Below are 18,640 nucleotides of genomic sequence, written 5' to 3'. Positions count from 1 at the left end.
AAGAATCGTCAGGAAAACTTAGAAGAGGTGCGCCCACCCTTGCCAACCCCACCCCTCAGGTGGTGGAGGAGAGGAAAAGCTCACCTCTCAGTACCCTCCATCTTGAAGATGAGGAGACAGACCCAGCCAATGAGGAAGAAGCTCATGCTCCCCTCCCACTGGAGGGTGGCATAATAGGGGGGTACTTGCCACAAGGAAGGGACCCATTGGCCTGTCCCAAACTCCGACCTGCCTACACGTGAACCCCGGTGTGACCAAAAGCCCCTCAGAGCCCAGAGGACCTGTCCTGCACCATCTTAAAGACTATTTATTTATGCGATTTTATATAGCGCGAACTTTACCCGAAGGTGTCCGAGCGCTTTACATTAGAACCAGTTGAGAAACATAAGGACTTCGGATTACATGCGTTACATAAAGGATACAAACAGAAAAAATTGCAAATGTACATGTAAAGTCACACAAGGAGGAGATACAAATGGATATACTCTAAAAGTCACATAGGAATGTTAGAGAGCACAACGGTCTACTGCATATACTAGTGATTAGAGTTCTCTATATACATAGGGAAGGGATATGACTGGCTATACTCTAAGAGTCACATAGGAATGGTAGACAGTATACAGGTCTACTGCAGGTACTAGTGATTAGAGTTCTCTATATACATAAGGAAGGGATACAAATGGATATACTCTAAGGGTCACATAGGAATGGTAGAGTACAAAGGTCTACTGCATATACTAGTGATTAGATATATATATATAGATATAGATATATAGATATATAGATATATATAGATATACATATACACACACATATACATATACACATAGTAGATTTTCTCAGGCAGCGTTCCATTAAGTGGGGTCAGAGGGGGGACGCAGTCACAGCCCCAAGGGAGGGTGGGAGGGATACAAGGGTATGGAGAAAAGGCAAAACAGAAAAGGGAAGAAACATTTGAGGATCATCAAGGGGGAAACGAGGGAGAAGGTTACAAGACGAGGGAATGGACAAGATGGCGGGTCGGGGTCCAGAGAAAAACGGCAGAGAGCAGCAGTAAAATGGCGGCCAGGACAAAAGAAAAAGTAAAGAAGTCCATGAGAGTCACATAGGAATGGTAGAGAGTACAAAGGTCTACTGCATATACTAGTGATTAGAGTTATCTCTATATACAGAAAAGCAGAGTTCCATTAGGTGGGGTCGGAGGGAGGATGCAGTCACAGCACCAAAGGGAGGGACAGAGAAGGGCAGGAAAGTGAGACAAACCAGAGAGTGAAGCAGATAGTAACGAGTAAGATAGCGAGGAGTGTGTCAGAGGCAGCAGGAAAGACAATAGAAAGGTCGTTAGGACAGAGGGGGAAGTCAGAGATCGCTAAAGTGGCGGAGGAGAAAGGAAGAAGAAGAGTCATAAAAAGAAAATGGCGGGTAACTCAGAGGTCCAGGTCCGAAAGTCCAGGAAGAGGGCTGCCATAGCCAGCAAGTCCGGGGGGAGAAAGGCAGTCCGCGGCAAAGTCACAGCCTCATCGTCCATGAGGAGCTGGGGCAGAGAAGTTCGATCCGGATACCAGGAGTCAGGGAAGAAAGACCACAGGCGCCCAAGAACAAGTTACTTACCTTCGGTAACGCTTTTTCTGGTAGATACAATATCTGCCTGTGGATTGCTCACCTTGTGAATATCCCCCTTGCGTCAGCAACATTCGGAAATTCTTTTCGTAGCTTCGCGCCGACGTGGACTCGGACGTCATAGAGGCACGGCATCGCACGCGACTCCGCCACCGACGCCTATAATAGGCCCACGCCGGCGTGATGACATCAGTTCCGCCCTTTTTTCCGTGCCTTTGAGGCACACGGACGGACCAATGACAGTAGACACATACGCAGTACAAATATCAAGGTAACATACACAGTGTGAAGCAAATGCAATAATACATTTGAAATAAACAACTCCTTGACAATAAAACAAATACATAATAGAAACTCTGGCATAGAAGAGTAGACAACGGGGAGGCGGGTGGGTCAGTGAGGAATCCACAGGCAGATATTGTATCTACCAGAAAAAGCGTTACCGTAGGTAAGTAACTTGTTCTTCTGATAGATACATCTGCCGTGTGGATTCCTCACCTTGTGAATAGAGTCCCACAGCAGTCCCCACTCCCGGAGGAGGGTGTCCAGTCTTCTAGACCAGGAAATCCTGGAGGACAGAGCGTGCAAAGTGACCGTCCCTCCTCACCTCGGAAAGTGTGGAGCGAAGACCAAGTTGCCGCTCTACAAATATCTTCTACAGGAACACCTCTAGCCAATGCAGAGGTTGACGACTTAGCTCTAGTAGAATGAGCCCTTATACCCTCTGGCGGTTCCTTACCGGCCAAAGAGTAGCAGATCTTTATACAGAGGACTATCCATCTTGATAAAGTTCTTTTATGGACCGCTCTTCCTTTCTTGCAGCCAGCAAAACCAATGAAGAGCTGGTCATCCAACCGACAGTCTTTAGTTCTGTCCAAGTAAAAAGACACCGCCCTCTTGGGGTCCAGACGGTGTAATCTCACCTCCTTGGAAGGGGGGAGGATAAAAGGTAGGGAGGGTAACAGATTGGCCAAGGTGGAAAAGAGTCACCACCTTAGGCAGAAAAGCAGCCCTGGTCCTAAGAAACATTCGATCAGCATGAATGGACAAAAAAGGGGGCTTGGAACTAAGAGCTTGAAGCTCACTTACCCTCCTTGCCGAGGTTATTGCAACGAGGAAAACAGTCTTAAGAGTCAAGACTCATAGGACATTTGTGAAGAGGCTCAAAAGGAGCACCCATCAGAAAGGTCAAAACAAGATTTAAGTCCCACGGAGGCACAATAAAAGGAGTAGGAGGGAACTTATTCGTGAGGCCCTTCAAAAACCTTAAAACCACAGGAGATTTAAAAAGAGATGGCTGGTCAGGCAAGCAGAGAAATGCCGACAGCGCTGAAAGATAGCCATTCACTGTGGCAACAGCAAGCCCCTGTTGCGCCAGAGAAAGGGCAAACTGGAGAACATCAGACAAATGGGCTCCCAAAGGGTCAATAGATTTTTCCCCACACCACGTGACAAATTTCGACCACCTATAAGAATAGATGGACTTAGTGGAGTCACGCCTGGCCGACAAGATGACATCCACCACGTCAGGCGGGAGAGAAAAAGAATTCAGGTTGCCCCGTTCAATCTCCAGGCATGAAGGTGTAAGGTCTGGAGGTGAGGGTGTAGAACCTGCCCCTCCATCTGGGAGAGGAGATCTGCCCTGTGAGGGAGACGGAGCGGCGGGTGAGTAGAGGTGGAGAAGGTCTGAGTACCACACCCTTCTTGGCCAATCCGGGGCGATCAATATAACTTGGGCCCGGTCTTGGCGAATTTTCCTCAGAACCTGAGGAATCAAAGGTATGGGAGGGAACGCGTAAAGGAGTTGAGAGTTCCAACTCAACTGAAACGCGTCCCCCAAGGCTCCTTGCATCGGATACTGGAGACTGCAGAATGACAGGCAGTGAGCATTCTCGCGAGCGGCGAACAGGTCCACCCGAGGAGTCCCACACATCTAAAAAATTTTGTGAACAACCTCCGGGTGAAGCCTCCACTCGTGGTTGGCAGAGAACTGCCGACTGAGACTGTCTGCACGAACGTTCTGAACTCCGGCCAGATGATTTGCCATCAGACAAATCTGATGGTCCTGAACCCAGGACCAGAGACGCAGAGACTCTCTGCAGAGACACTGCGACCCCACTCCTCCCTGCTTGTTGATGTACCACATCGCGGTCGTGTTGTCCGTCAGGACCTGAACCGACTGACCGCGAAGGGAATGGAGGAAGGCCTTGAGCGCCAGACGTATCGCCCTCAACTCTAGACGGTTGATGTGAAGCAACCTTTCCTCTGGAGACCAAAGACCCTTGACTTCCAGATCCCCCAGATGAGCACCCCACCCTAGAGTGGATGCATCCGTTATAGCTGTGGCCACCGATGGAGGAAGTTGAAAAGGCTTTCCTTGCGACAGGTTGCCTTCCACGCTCAACCAAGACAGATCCGCCGCAGCTTCTCTGGAGATCCTCACTGACTCCCTGAGACCTCCGTTGTGCTGATACCACTGCCTGCGGAGGCACCACTGGAGTGCCCTCATGTGCCAGCGTGCATGGTTGACCAACAGAATACAAGAAGCCATCAGACCGAGCAGGCGAAGAACCTTCAGGACTGGAACGACCGCTCCATTGTAGAACAAAGGAATAATTTCCTGTATGTCGTGAATCCTTTGAGGTGGAGGGAATGCACGACACACAGTAGTGTCCAGTACCGCACCTATGAACAGGGTGCGCTGAGAGGGCACCAGGTGAGACTTGGGTACATTTATCCAAAACCCCAACATGTGCAACAACTGAGTTGTCTCTTGCAGATGATGGAGCACCTTCTCCGGCGACTCCGCTTTGATCAGCCAGTCGTCCAGATACGGGAATACAGGTATCCCCGATCTCCTGAGATGTGCAGCCACCACTGCCATCACCTTGGTGAAGACTCGAGGCGCAGTAGTAAGACCAAACGGAAGGACCGCAAACTGGTAGTGTTGCGACCCAACCGTAAAACGGAGATACTCTGTGCAACTTCAAGATGGGAATATGAAAATACGCATCCTGCAAGTCGATCGACACCATCCAGTCTTCTTCTAGCAGCGCTTGAAGAACCTGTGCAAGAGTGAGCATCTTGAACTTTTCCTGTTTCAGATAAAGGTTCAAGATCCTGAGATCCAGAAGTGGCCGAAGCCTGCCATCCTTTTTGGGGATCGGGAAATACCGGGAGTAGCACCCCAGCCCCCTTTCCTGCTCCGGAACCACCTCTATCGCACCTTTTCTGAACAGTGCCAGGACTTCTTCTTGCAGGAGAAGCAAGTGGTCCTCCGAACAATAACCCTGGCAAGGAGGGTAATTTGGGGGAAACTCCTGAAAGGGAAAAGCATACCCATTCCCCACGAGATTGAGAACCCAAAGATCCGATGTTATCAATTCCCAATCTCGTAGGAAATGGGTAAGCCGGCCCCCCACTGGGACCACATGATCCGGAATGGCAGATCTAGGGCTGCTTTGCTGCGTTGGCAGGGGGTTGGGAAGAGGAAGAGGAAGAGGAGGCTTGACGGCCTCGAGAACGGCCTCTTTGCTTGCCCCTATAAGATCTGTACAGCGTGTTCTGCTGCTGATGTGGCTGCTGTTGCGTAGATTTGTAGAATCGAAAGGAAGACCTGCTAAATCCCCTAGTACGCCTTCCAAAAGTGCCCCTGGACTGAAGGCCCAATGACTTGGCTGTCGCTCTGCTGTCCTTAAAACGTTCTAAAGCAGTGTCTGCTTTCTTGCCAAATAAGCAAGACCCATCGAAAGGAAGATCCAACAATGTAGATTGGACATCTGAAGAAAATTCACTAGACTTCGACCATGCAGCTCTCCTCGCAGCCACAGAAGAGCCCATGATCCTTGCCACAGAGTCTGCTGTGTCTAACCCACTCTGAATCACCTGTCTTGCTGCAGCTTGAGTATCAGATATAACTTCTTGGAAGTCTTTTCTATCCTCCTTAGGTAATTTAGGTAGCAACTTTTTAACAGTATCCATAAGGGCGTGAACATAACGACCCATCAGGCAGGTTGCATTGGTGGACTTTAGTGCCATACTAGCAGAGGAGAAAATCTTTTTAGCAGCCTGATCCTGCTTCCTCGACTCCTTCTCAGCTGGAACTTGAGGAAAAGCTCCTTCAGACCCTTTGGAACAGGCAGCTTGAACCACCAAACTCTCAGGCAGAGGGTGAGTGGATGAAAATTCTGGGTCTTCTGTAGCAGTCCTGTACCTTCTGGCAACAGCTCTAGATACAGCCGGAGCTGATAACGGTTTCTTCCAAACCTCTAAAATAGGATCCCTAAGGGCATCATTAAAGGGTAGCAGTGGTTCAATCATCGATGAGGGAGAGTGAAGAACCTCCGTGAGTAGATTTGACTTGAACTCAGCAGAAGGTAAAGCAATGTTCAATAAACTTGCTGCTTTTTTAATTACCACGTGGTAAGGAGCCACATCTTTAGAGGGTTCGTCCGATACTAAAACTAAATCCCACTCAGGGGACAGTTCAAGACCACTGGCCACCGAAAGATCCTCATAAGGGTCATCAGGATCTTGAAGCTCACCTTCCTCCAAATATTCCTCGCGATAACTCTCTTCCTCCATAAGCCTCTGGGCTTCACGCCTCGACCTTTGTTTCACTTTCGAAGCCGTCGGATCCACTGTCGACTCCGTCGAAGTCGGAGCCGGCGCCGAAGTCGGAGCCGGCGCCGAGCTCGACGCCGGCCAAGGAAGACTTCCACGACAACGTTCGGGATTCAGCATCAGAGATGACTGAACCGGCGAAGGATTCGGTGTCGTCCACTTCGGCGTCGATGGCTTCGGAGTCGAAGACCTCGCCGGTGTCGGACGATACCAATGCGGCGCCGGAGCCGGCATAAATGGCTTAAAGGGCGCAGGGGCATAGGTTTGAGAGACACCCAGACCAAATGCCATCGGACACGTGGGACCAACAGGCACCCCAGAGGGGGTACATAGCCCTGGAGTATATACCATACATCGCATTTAAAAAATGCGTCGGATCCTGACCTGGAGCCGGGAAGGTTGAGTACGAACCCCCAGACGGCTCTTGAGGGCGTGAACGTCGACCTCTTCAGGCTGGTGTACCGGAGTAGACAGACCTTCGGGTAACGGAGCCTCTCCCTCTCCAATCATCACCTTCTCACCTTAATCCTCCCGATCCGGAGAATGGGATGGAACCGGAGATGGATTTGCTGTCTGCTTCGGCGAACCAGGCGAATTCGCATGCGACGCCTCACCTCCGGCGTCCTGTTCTTCCAAAGCCAAAAACACCACTTCTTTCTCGACCAGCTTCACTTGCGACTTCGGCTTAGAACCCGAATCTTTCTTTGAACGATGTCGGGATTCATGAGATCTTTTTCTATGCTTCTTTTTCGAAGACCTCGAAGCATGAGCCGATGACTAATCCGAACGCGACCGCGAGTGAGATCTTGACCTCGAGTCCGCGATTTCGACTTCTTCTTCTCCTTACTTCCTTTAAGCTTTGCGACAATAAGCTTAGCTTCTCTCTCCCGGAGGGCCTTAGGAGTCATCTTCTTACAGGATCGGCAGTCTTAGACGTCGTGGTCGGAGCTAAGACACCACAAACAGCATTCATGTGGATCCGTAATGGAGATAGTCTTGCCGCATTCCCCACAGGCCTTGAAACCCGTCTTCGAAGACATGATGAAAGAGGAGATAAAGGAACAATAACAATGGAAAGTAACAAAGTTACAGTGAAAGCTACGGATGATCCCTAGAAAACCGTTGGCGTCGACGACGCGGAAAAAAGGGAACTGATGTCATCACGCCGGCGTGGGTCTATTATAGGCGTCTGTGACGTCAGCGGAGTCGCATGCGATGCCGTGCCACTATGATGTCCGAGTCCACGTCGGCGCGAAGCTACGAAAAGAATTTCCGAATGTTGACGACGCAAGGGGGATATTCACAAGGTGAGGAATCCACACGGCAGATGCATCTATCAGAAACAGCTGTTCGCAGAACGGGAGGCAGTCCCGGGAGGAAGGGAGAACACGCCACAAAGCCGACCCACATCATCTGGGGCCAACTGGAGGAGCCTCAGCAACGCAGACGCTGGATGGGCACAGGAGGAGGGATCAGGAGGAGAGCTCTTCAGGCTATGCTTAGGCAGCAGCCGATCGCGAGCTTGAAAGTCTGTCCGGGGAGTCATTGGCACCGATGTCCCTAAGGCGCCACCAATTTGGGGTCAGGCAAGCCCCGGGGCAGAGCAGACTGGAGCGCTTCTCTGAGGAGAGCAGCGAGGGCGCCTCGTTAGTTGCGGTGGGGTCCGGCTCACCTCTAGTGCTGGTGTAACATGGGAGGCCAAGGTCTTCAGGTGGCAACCTCCGCTGGCACGACACGATCCGGTGAACAAAGCTGCCCGGCAGCCGCCATTTTGCCTCACAAACACGAGATTCCCCCGAGGTCGCGCCAGGGACGATCCTGCATCTCCAGAAGCATCTAAGCGCTCTCCAGCTGAGCGCCGCACCTTCCGCTTCCGAGGCGTGATGGAAATAGCCCCCGGGACACTGGGAACCCGCCAAATTAATCTCCCGAGCAGCGCTGGAGCCGGGAGCCAAGACGGATCACGACCGCCCAGCTCCGGCTGTTGAGCAAATCCGGCGCGCACGGGAAACAGACTCACCCACATAATCCAGATACATGCTGTTTAGCGATTTTGCACCACTCTGCACCAGACTCCCACGGCTCGAGTTCCCCTGCAAGCTTGCCGCCTTTTGACTTCTTGTACTTTGGCAGGCACAGTATGCTTATCCTGTTCTTGTCTTTCTGTGATAGCATATGGTGGTACTTGGGGAAAAACCTAAAGAGTATTTGATCCATTGCAACCCAGGTTCAATGAAAAACCCTGTGCCAAAAACCCATTTTCTGTGATTCTTTGTATTGTCTGCTCTGTCTAGATGTGCGCCTTCTACCAGGCCCCATGTATCTTGTCACTCTCCTTCATAACCCTACAGTCGCGGATCACGCGCTATAGATCTTACATCTAGACTCAACGGATCAAAAAAGAAACGATCTGAAGAGGACCATGCAAGGGGACATCAGTTCGACGTGATAGGAGATGGACAGGACACCACATGGTCAACGCCTGTGAAAGGAAAAAATAAATGGACCTAACTATTAGATGGTGGGATAAGGCAAAGCATGTGAATCTTGAAAAGATTCACGCAGCCAAATAACCTTTCAAATGCAGAAAAACAATGCTATTACCAACAAAAGAAATACATCAATACAAGACCAAGTGTACTGCAGAAAACAGACTGCTGCAAAATGTGATGGACAGCCCAGAAAGCCCATGCATAAAGGGGGACTCACACAAACAAGCCAATAGCTAAAAAGGGCTTTTGTAATGCCAATGAAATATTGTACTAACAGGACTCCTGCCAAATAGCGTATGGTGTCTATGGCTAGACATAATAACTAAATCAAAGTGAACAGATTTGATGTTTGCATGCTGTGTAGAATGGGCTAGCATAAGGTGAAAATGTCAAAACGACTGGCTTTGCAAATGCTTGTTTGCCTTGCAGCACTAGTGGCTTGCATTTTGAACCATGAGTAAAGATTGAAAGCCTGGGGCAGAGTAAAAAAAATAAAAGATTTTCTGCATACAATCCATGTAGAAGGTTATACATTTAACGTGTCATGGCCCGGTTGGATTGTAGCATCCCATGTTAAGAGATTATTGCTTGCACTCACTCCTCAGTGCGAACAAGCCACTTGCGGACTGATTTCTGACAATAAAAGAGTGCTTTAAGCATTCAATGGAGTCAGGAGGACACACCCAAACAGTCAATAGAAAAACAGCGAATCAAAAATTCTCTTGTGGGCTGATGCAAGAATGTATTCACATTACGTCAAAGCAATGGCTGAAGGCTCCACAGCAAAAGATGCCAAATGCTGAAAGAGGCTGACAAAAAAAAAAGAAACAAAATATAGACTACAGTATTTGCCACTGCAGGACAAACCTAAAAACAGAAGATGCAGAAGATTAATAAAACTGGACATACAGTTTCTAAGGCAAGGACAAAGAAAAAGAAAAGTACCTTCTCTTCAGCCATTGTTGCTAAGTGGCGTCTATATTGGTCTAGATCATCCAAACTAGGGACAGCTTGATCATCAATGAAATAAAGTGGTGTACACAAAATATTACACAAATCTTCATCTCTTTGCCTCAGGGTGGTCAGCTCAGTCTGTCTCTCCTTCTTCTGTTTTAACAGGACTTCTACCCTGGTGCGCAAGTCTTTTTCCAGTTGAAGGATAGTTTGATCATCATCTGTCTAGAAAACAGAAATTAACGTTAAAAGGGCTTTTTAAATTTTTACTTACTCCACTTTTACAATAAGAAGGTGGATAAGAGTACATAAAATGATTTCAAGATAGCCTTTGGTTATGTCACAACACATGGGTTTGAGAGTCGGCAGGGACTCAACATCCTGTGATTCTGGGCAAATCACTTAGTCCCCGTGCCCAACAAAAATGAATATGCTACTTACCAGTATGCATCTGTTCTTGGCATGTAGGGCTGCTGACATTCATATCTATAGCATAGATCGCCGCCTAGTGTTGGGTCCGGATGATTGCACATTGTTGTCCTGGAAGAGTCTTCGAAGTATCACGAGATAGGTGGCTCCTCCCCTGGACTACAGTGCTTAAGCAACATGTGCTGAAATCCCTGGCATCATTCTTGGAATCTAACCATCTTCTCCATGAGATGCAGGCAGGTTTCCGTGCACATCATAGCACCGAGCTAGTCATGCTCTCGGTGCTAGACGAGCTCAGAGGGATAGCTGACAGGAAAAAACCGAGCGCCCTGATATTATTAGATCTTTCAGCGGCGTTCGATACTGTCAGCCATACCCTACTTCTCGACAGGTTGTCCGGTTTTGGGGTTCGAGACTCAGCTTACCGATGGTTGGAATCTTTCCTAACCGGGAGAACACAGAGGATTCAGCTGGGAGATAGGATATCAGGAGTGGGAGACATGACATGTGGAGTCCCCCAGGGCTCAGCATTGTCCCCACTCCTGTTCAACCTATATCTCCAACCTCTGATAAACACACTAGCTGAGATGGGCTGCCGTGTGTTTAACTACGCCGACGACACACAGCTGTTGTTGAGCATAGACAACACTACACAGGCCCAGCTACACGCACAGGAGGTGCTTAGATACACAGTCCACTGGATGTCTACGAACCTCCTAAAAATAAACCCCGAAAAAACTGAGGTGCTGATAGTTTCTTCAAATTGCTCGCCTTGGAGTGACCTGTACTGGCCTCAGGAATTGGGCCCGACCCCTAAGCCAGCTGACGCGGTCAAAAGTCTAGGCATTAAGATAGACAGCGCCCTTTCAATGGTCAGCCAGGTCTCCACTGTGGTTGGAACCTGCACCGGTCTCATAAGACTGCTGCGCAAATTAGTTCCACCCCTCTCCCAGTCAATGCTTCGTACGGTAGTCTCTGCTACCATACTATCGAGGCTTGATTACGGACATGCGCTCTACCTGGGCCTACCTAAAACTTTAATCAACAGATTGCAGGTGGTCTTAAATGACGCGGCTAGACTCGTCTTCAAACTCCCAAGAAGAGCACATGCCTCCCCGTTATTACGTAACCTTCATTGGCTGCCAGTTGGGCAAAGGTCTGTCTTCAAAAGCCTCTGTATAGCTCACAAATCCATTTATGGAAAAGCCCCGGCGTATATTAAGGAACGGCTAGAGATGTACAGACCGGAAAGAAGTCTCAGATCCTCCGACGCCCAATTACTGGTATGTCCCCGATTCAGACTGGCCCCTAAGGGCGGGAGATCTTTCTCCGTCCTACTACCCAAGCTCTGGAACGATTTGCCTGAGGCCCTCCGCAAGGATGGCAATTTACTCCGTTTCAGGAAAACCCTAAAAACTATTTTATTCAGAGCAACGCTTAGCCCAGCTTAGCCTTACCCAGTTCCTTCGCTCCTTTCCGGCTGACTCGGTTGTTGTGTTTTGCGGTCAAAGCGCCCTGAGACCTGCAGGTGAATTGGCGCTATACAAAACAACAATAACAATAACAATAACAATAACAATAACAATAACAATAACAATAACAACAACAATGCGCATGGGCATCGACTCCATCCCCAGATTGTTTTTAGCCATTGTGGCAAAGATGGAGTGTAATAGTGTAAGCGATGGCCATGCTCAATATTGAATGCAAGAAAAGTCTGCAGCCGCTACGGGCGCCGGGGAGGAGGGCGGGCGATATGAATGTCAGCAGCCCTACATGCCAAGAACAGATGCATACTGGTAAGTAGCATATTCAGTTAGAGGCATGTGGGCTGCTGAATTCATATCTATAGCATAGAATCCATAGCAGTCCCCCCATTAACGGCGGCCGCCCGTGCCAGCTGCAGAAGTCTGAAAAAGTGTTTTAAGAACAGCCGTCCTACAGCTGCCTGCTGTTTGGAATGCACATCTACACAGTAATGTTTGGTAAAAGTATGTGGTGTAGACCATGTGGCTGCTCTACAAATGTCTTCCAAAGGAATATTACCTAGGAATGCCATGGAGGCCCCCAACTTGCGTGTGGAGTGTGCTCTGGGGGGGGACCGTTAGAGTGTGCTTGGCTTTCTGATAGCAAATCTGAATACATTTAACGATCCACCTGGCAATTCCTGCTTTGGAAATGGGGTTGCCTTTGTGCTGGGCTGAGAAGGCAACAAAGAGTTGTTTAGTCTTTCTAAAATGTTTGGTTCTGTCAATGTAGTACATTAACGCCCTTTTGACATCAAGCGTGTGGAGCATTCTTTCTGCCACAGTTTCAGGGTTTGGAAAGAACGCGGGCAGTTCTATGGTTTGATTGACATGAAACTGCGACACCACCTTAGGAAGAAACTTGGGGTTAGTGCGCAGCACCACCCTGTTTGAATGAATCTGTATAAATGGCTCTTGTATTGTGAGCGCCTGTAGCTCACTAACACGTCTCAGAGACGTGATGGCAATGAGGAAAGCCACTTTCCATGTCAAGAACTGAATCTCACATGAATGTAGAGGCTCAAACGGGGGAACCATCAATCTGGGGAGGACCACATTGAGGTTCCACACAGGAGCCGGTGGGGTCCTGGGAGGGATGACCCGCTTCAGCCCTTCTAGGAATGCTTTAATGGCAGGCACCCTGAAAACAGAGAGATGCTGCCTGTTCTGGAGATGAGCCGCTATGGCGGATAAGGTTATCCGAATGGAAGCATATGCTAGATTGCATTTGTAAAGATGTAACAAATAGCAGATGATATTAGGAATGGATGCATCTAGCGGGTTGATATTGTGTTCTGTACAGTAAATGACAAACCGCGTCCATTTTGACGCATAGCAAGCTCTGGTAGTTGGCTTTCTTGCCTCCCGGATGATGTCCATGCATTCAGGAGGCAAATTAAGGTAGCCAAACTCTAAGACCTCAGGAGCCAGATCGCCAGATTGAGCTGCTGCGGATCTGGATGCTGAATGTCGCCATGGTTCTGCGTCAAGAGCCTTGGTGTGAGGTGCAGTCTTTGATGCGGTACCACGGAGAGTTCTAGAAACGTGGTGTACCATGGTTGGCGTGCCCACGTTGGAGCAACCAGGATGAGCGTCATCGAGTGTTGCTTTAGCTTTCTTGCCACCAGCGGAATGAGAGGTGCTGGGGGAAAAGCGTACGCAAATCTGCCTGACCAGTTCATCCACATCGCATTGCCCTGCGACTGTGGATGAGGGAACCTGGCGGCAAAGCTTTGGCGTTTTCCCTTGTGGCAAACAGGTCCATCTCTGGATGACCCCACTGCTGGAAGTACGGGCGGAGTACCCATGAATGTAACTCCCACTCGTGCATCTGGTGGCTGAACCTGCTGAGCAGATCCGCCATCTGATTGTCCTTGCCCGGGAGGTGTTCCGCCATGAGGAAGATGTTCCTCTGAATGGCCCACTTCCACATTTTGTGAACACTCTGGGGGCAGTGGTCACCCCGAAAGGTAGGACCTTGAACTGGTAATGCCGGTTTTGGATGGTGAACCTGAGGTATTTCCTGTGGGATGGATGGAGTGGTATGTGAAAATAAGCATCCTTGAGGTCCAAGGTTGCGAGGAAGTCTCCCTGGTTTAACAATGGAAGAACCTGCTGCAGTGTCAACATGTGGAAGTGTTCTGAAAGAATGTACTGGTTCAGGGGGCGTAGGTCCAGAATCGGTCTGAGTGAGCCGTCCTTCTTTGGGATTAAGAAGTACAGGGAATAAACCCCTGTGCCTTCTTCCTCTACTGGCACGAGCTAGATTGCGCCTTTTTGCAGCATCACAAGAACCTCTTGCTGCAATAAGTGCAAGTGCTCTGCTGACATAGGACGTTGTCTTGGGGGTATGTTTGGTGGAGTGGATGTGAGCTCCAAACAATAGCCGAACCGGATAAGTTTCCTGACCCACCTGTCTGTGGTGATGGACTTCCAGACTGGCAGGAACTGTTGGAGTCTCCCCCCGACAGGTGTTGGATGGTCGGGGGGGCAGTGACAGGGAGTCACTGTTTGTTTGTGGCAGAGGAACGGGAACTGTTGTTGCCTCTGCCTCTACCCTTGGCACTGTTTCCTCTATATCCACCTCTGCCCTGCTTGGTGTACGAGGATTGTGCACCACCTTTATTGAATGGCGTCTGCTGCGACATGTGTCCTCTGTTAACACCTCGACTGCCTGAGCGACGAAAAGTGTTCCCTCTAAATTGCTGTGAATGGAGAGCACCCATGGATTTGGCAGTCTCAGTATCTTTCATGATTATTTCCAGGGTGGTGTCCACCTCTGGACCAAATAACCTGTCTGGGTTAACCAGCTGGTTGAGGATAGTAGTCTGTATTTCTGGCTTGAACCCTGAGATGCGGAGCCATGCCTGACGCCTCAACATCACACTAGTATTGATTGCTCTCGCTGCCGTGTCCGCAACGTCCAGCGCACACTTTATAGCAGCGTTGGAGATGAGCTTTCCCTCCTGGATAAGCATTTCAGCTCCCTCTTTAAACTGTTCTGGAAGGTGTTGCAACAGCTGCTCTAGGGTGTCATAGTGTGCCCTATCGTATCTGGCCAACAGTGCCTGCGTGTTTGAGATGCGCCAGATGTTGGCCGCTTGAGCTGCTACTCTTCCCCGATGCCTCCAGCACTTTTGACTCTTTGTCTGGGGGAGGAGCTTCACCCGTGGTTTGGGAGTTTGCCCTCTTGCGGGCATTAGAGACCACCAAAGAGTCCAGAGGCAACTGGCCCCTAATGTAGGTTGGGTCGCCAGGTGCCGGTCTATTTTTTCTCTATCCTAGGGTTGACAACCCTTGATCTTGTGGGTTCCTTGAAAATGTCTGCTGCATGCTTAAGGACCCCTTTGAGCATCGGAAGAGTCTTGACAGTTTTTCAGCAGTGGAGAAAGTGTCAAAAAGGAAGTCAACCTCCACAGGGTCAGCATGCATCTCCACTTTATGGTTTGTAGCTGCCCTTTCAATTAAGGCATTAAACGCCGCAGATTCTTCAGTGGGAGACGTCTTAACGTTATAAATCTGAGGGTCATGGACTGTTTGCTGGTCCTGATCACCTGTGTCCATCCATGAGTTCTGTTGCTCATCAGGCTCTGTGTGCGCAGGAAAGTTGTACTCCTCATCCTGCTCCCCTTCACCTCCATCAGAGTAAGTGGGTGAAGGTGTTGCACTCCTCCCAGGCTGTGGAAGAATCTGTTCAACCAGTACTGGTGTGTCTGGCGCAGGCTTTTTGCACTTTAGAGGAATTGTAAATGACTGCAGAGGCTGTGATGTTATTTTCCTCTTGTAAAGCGTGAGCTTCCCGGTGTCGGCATCGATGAAATGCTCCAACCTTTCTTCCAATGAAGGTTGTCGATGACTCAAACTCCCACCTGGGCGAGTTGGCTTCGACCCTTTTGAGTCTTTGGGCACCGACCGTGGTGTGAAGGCCTTCGGTGCCACCTTAGGCGGTAACGTGTAGAGGATCGGCATGGAAGTCTTCTTCGGCGGGTCAGACGGCTTTGGTGCGGAAGGCGTTTTCGGTTCCGATGCTGAAGCCTTCTCCCTAATCCGCTTGAGGGAGTCCGAGACCTGCTTCGTGAAGGAAGCGGACGGTTTCGTCGACCCGGCCGACGACCTTGGGCCGCCCCCAGAGGAAGACCTGAGCGTCGACGACTGTTTGTCCGTCTGAGGCGCAGGAGGATCCGTGACCGGTGCGCTTCGATCTCCGTCCACAGCCGCAGTTGTCGACGTCGACTGCTTCGGGACGGCAGCCTTGACTCTTCGCGTCGTGATCCCAGACTTTGGCTCGGCGCCCTTGGGTGACTTCGTCTCAACGGGCCCTTTGCTTTTCGGCTTGACAGACTCGCCAGATGTAGGCTCGACAGCCTTTTTGGGCACACCCGCCGTGCTTGACACCGACTCGACGGCCTTCTTCGAGCTCGGCTCCTTGACCACCTTTGACACCTTCGCCTGGTCGACAGCCTTCTTCGGCTTCGAGGCCTCAGACGACGACGGCGTCTATGTTGGAGCAGACGGTTTAGTTTTCGATGGCGCCTCGGCCATCTTTGTTTTTGTCGACACCGATGGTTTCAGTTTCGGTTTCGATTTTGGTAATGGCGGCTCCGCTGAGGTGTCCGTGGCCGGGCCGGAAGGCGGGGACGTGGATTTAGGTGTAAGATCTTGGGTAAGGCCGTGTGGCGATCCCGCGACCTGAGCCTTGGTAAGAGTACGAACGGGGCATAGCTCATCCTCCGAGCTATCTTCCAGGGCCCCATATGCTCCGTCATCGTCCCCTACCTCCACGACGACTTCCTCCAGGTCTTGGCCTTCGACGTCCGCTTCGTAGTCGGACTCGACGTCCACCGCCGGAGGTGAAATCTGCAGTTGGTCGTCTGCTTCCGAGTCGTCGAATATGTCCACCGGTGCTGGAGCCGATCGCTGGGCCTCGAGGCGCGCCACGCGCCGCATCTTGATCGTTTTCTTCGATCGAAATCTGGAACAGGCCATACAGTCGGCCTCGTTGTGGTCCGGCGACAGGCACTTGTTGCACACAGGATGGACGTCAATGTGTGGGTACTTCGAACCACACACGGGACACTTCTGGAACGGGCTCCGTTCCATGTCGTCTCGTCGAGGGTCTTGCTGCGTTGACTGGGCCTCGATCACCTAAGAGTCACTCTACTCCCTGGAAATCCAACTCGACAAGTTGGAGTACAGCCGGGACCGAACGCAAACAATAACGACGGTTCAGAGAAGGCGTTTTGGCCTTAAGAAAAGCCTATAACGATTCCGAACAGGAGTTGTCGAAATCACATCCGAACCCAATGGCGGAAAAAAAACAATCAGGGGATGGAGTCGATGCCCATGCGCACTGTAGTCCAGGGGAGGAGCCACCTATCTCGTGATACTTCGAAGACTCTTCCAGGACAACAATGTGCAATCATCCGGACCCAACACTAGGCGGCGATCTAGGCTATAGATATGAATTCAGCAGCCCACATGCCTCGAACCAAGCATTTACAATGCAATGGTCTCTGCATTCTTAAAGTTAGAGCTATTGGCATTGCTCACGACATTTTTATTAATGTTTTTGTTTTTAAAACATAAATAAATGGCAGTGTCATTTACAATGCCAATAGCAGGGCAGGAGAGCAAGCACAAGCAACGAGGGGGGGCAGGAGAAGAAGCACAAGCAACGGTGGGGGGCAGGAGAAGGAGCACAAGCAACGAGGGGGGGCAGGAGAAGGAGCACAAGCAACGAGGGGGGGCAGGAGAAGAAGCACAAGCAACGAGGGGGGGCAGGAGAAGAAGCACAAGCAACGAGGGGGCAGGGGAAGAAGCACAACCGGGGGAGGGGTGGGGGCTGCAGGGGAAGAAGCAAAACCGGGGGGGTGGGGGCTGCAGGGGAAGAAGCACAACCAGGGGAGGTGGGGGGGGGGGGGCAGGGGAGGAAGCACAACCAACGAGGGAGGGGGCAGGGCAAGACGCACAACCAACGAGGGAGGGGGCAGGGGAAGACGCACAACCAACAAGGGAGGGGGCAGGGGAAGACGCACAACCAACGAGGGAGGGGGCAGGGGAAGACGCACAACCAACGAGGGAGGGGGCAGGGGAAGACGCACAACCAACGAGGGAGGGGGCAGGGGAATAAGCACAACCAACAAGGGAGGGGGCAGGGGAAGAAGCACAACCAACAAGGGAGGGGGCAGGGGAAGAAGCACAACCAACAAGGGAGGGGGCAGGGGAAGAAGCACAACCAACAAGGGAGGGGGCAGGGGAAGAAGCACAACCAACAAGGGAGGGGGCAGGGGAAGAAGCACAACCAACAAGGGAGGGGGCAGGGGAAGAAGCACAACCAACAAGGGAGGGGGCAGGGGAAGAAGCACAACCAACGAGGGGGTGCAGGGGCAGATGCACAGCGAGAGGGCAGACGCACAGCGAGAGGGCAGACGCACAGCGAGAGGGCAGACGCACAGCGAGAGGGCAGAGGCACAGCGAGAGGGCAGAGGCACAGCGAGGAGACAGAGGCAAGAACACAGGCCAATCAGGGAAGAGGCAAAAAAAGCGAGCACTCACCGGAGGACTCGGCAGCTTCTCTACTTCTTCCGGCGGCAGTCGGGCAGAAATGAAGTCAGAAAAGAGCCACCATTTTCGCATTCGTGGGCGTGGTTTTTGCTGTTGAGTGACAGATGACGTCACGGAGTTAAAACTGCAACAAACACGCCCCCGAAAAAAAAAACGGGGCTCTAACGGAGTGACGCCCCTCTCCTCCAATGGCTGGCTTCCGTTTAGGAAGCCAGCCAATGGAGAAGAGGGGCGGGTTGAAGCCCCCATACTTGTAAACATAAAAATCTCAGCTGCGCGACACTGCTGCGCAGTGCACGCTAGGCCGAGACCTAAAAATGAATGTGCCTTCTTTTACGAAACTGGTGCTCATGTAAAGCACTCTGATACCTTGGAGTCTAGTTCGCGCTTCATAAAACTCTCCCAAAAACACATGCAGCCATGCAAGGTCAG

The 18,640-nt window shown here is 50.8% G+C and overlaps 1 protein-coding gene across 4 annotated transcripts in view; it reads right to left on the bottom strand.

The window, feature by feature from the left end:
- Positions 1-18,640, bottom strand: part of LOC144824137 (protein regulator of cytokinesis 1-like) — a 619,082-nt gene that overhangs the window by 471,709 nt on the left and 128,733 nt on the right. For all 4 annotated transcript variants that reach the window (XM_078683256.1, XM_078683257.1, XM_078683258.1 and 1 more), the window contains exon 4: positions 9,681-9,914. In XM_078683256.1, the coding sequence (XP_078539382.1) occupies positions 9,681-9,914 (234 nt within the window). The remainder of the gene's footprint in view (positions 1-9,680; positions 9,915-18,640) is intronic.

The sequence above is a fragment of the Lissotriton helveticus genome, chromosome 3_1 (assembly GCF_964261635.1).
Source record: "Lissotriton helveticus chromosome 3_1, aLisHel1.1, whole genome shotgun sequence".
NCBI classification, from domain to species: Eukaryota; Metazoa; Chordata; class Amphibia; order Caudata; family Salamandridae; genus Lissotriton; species Lissotriton helveticus.
The sequence above is the reverse complement of the archived record's forward strand: the minus strand, read 5'-3'. Positions and strand labels throughout refer to the sequence as shown.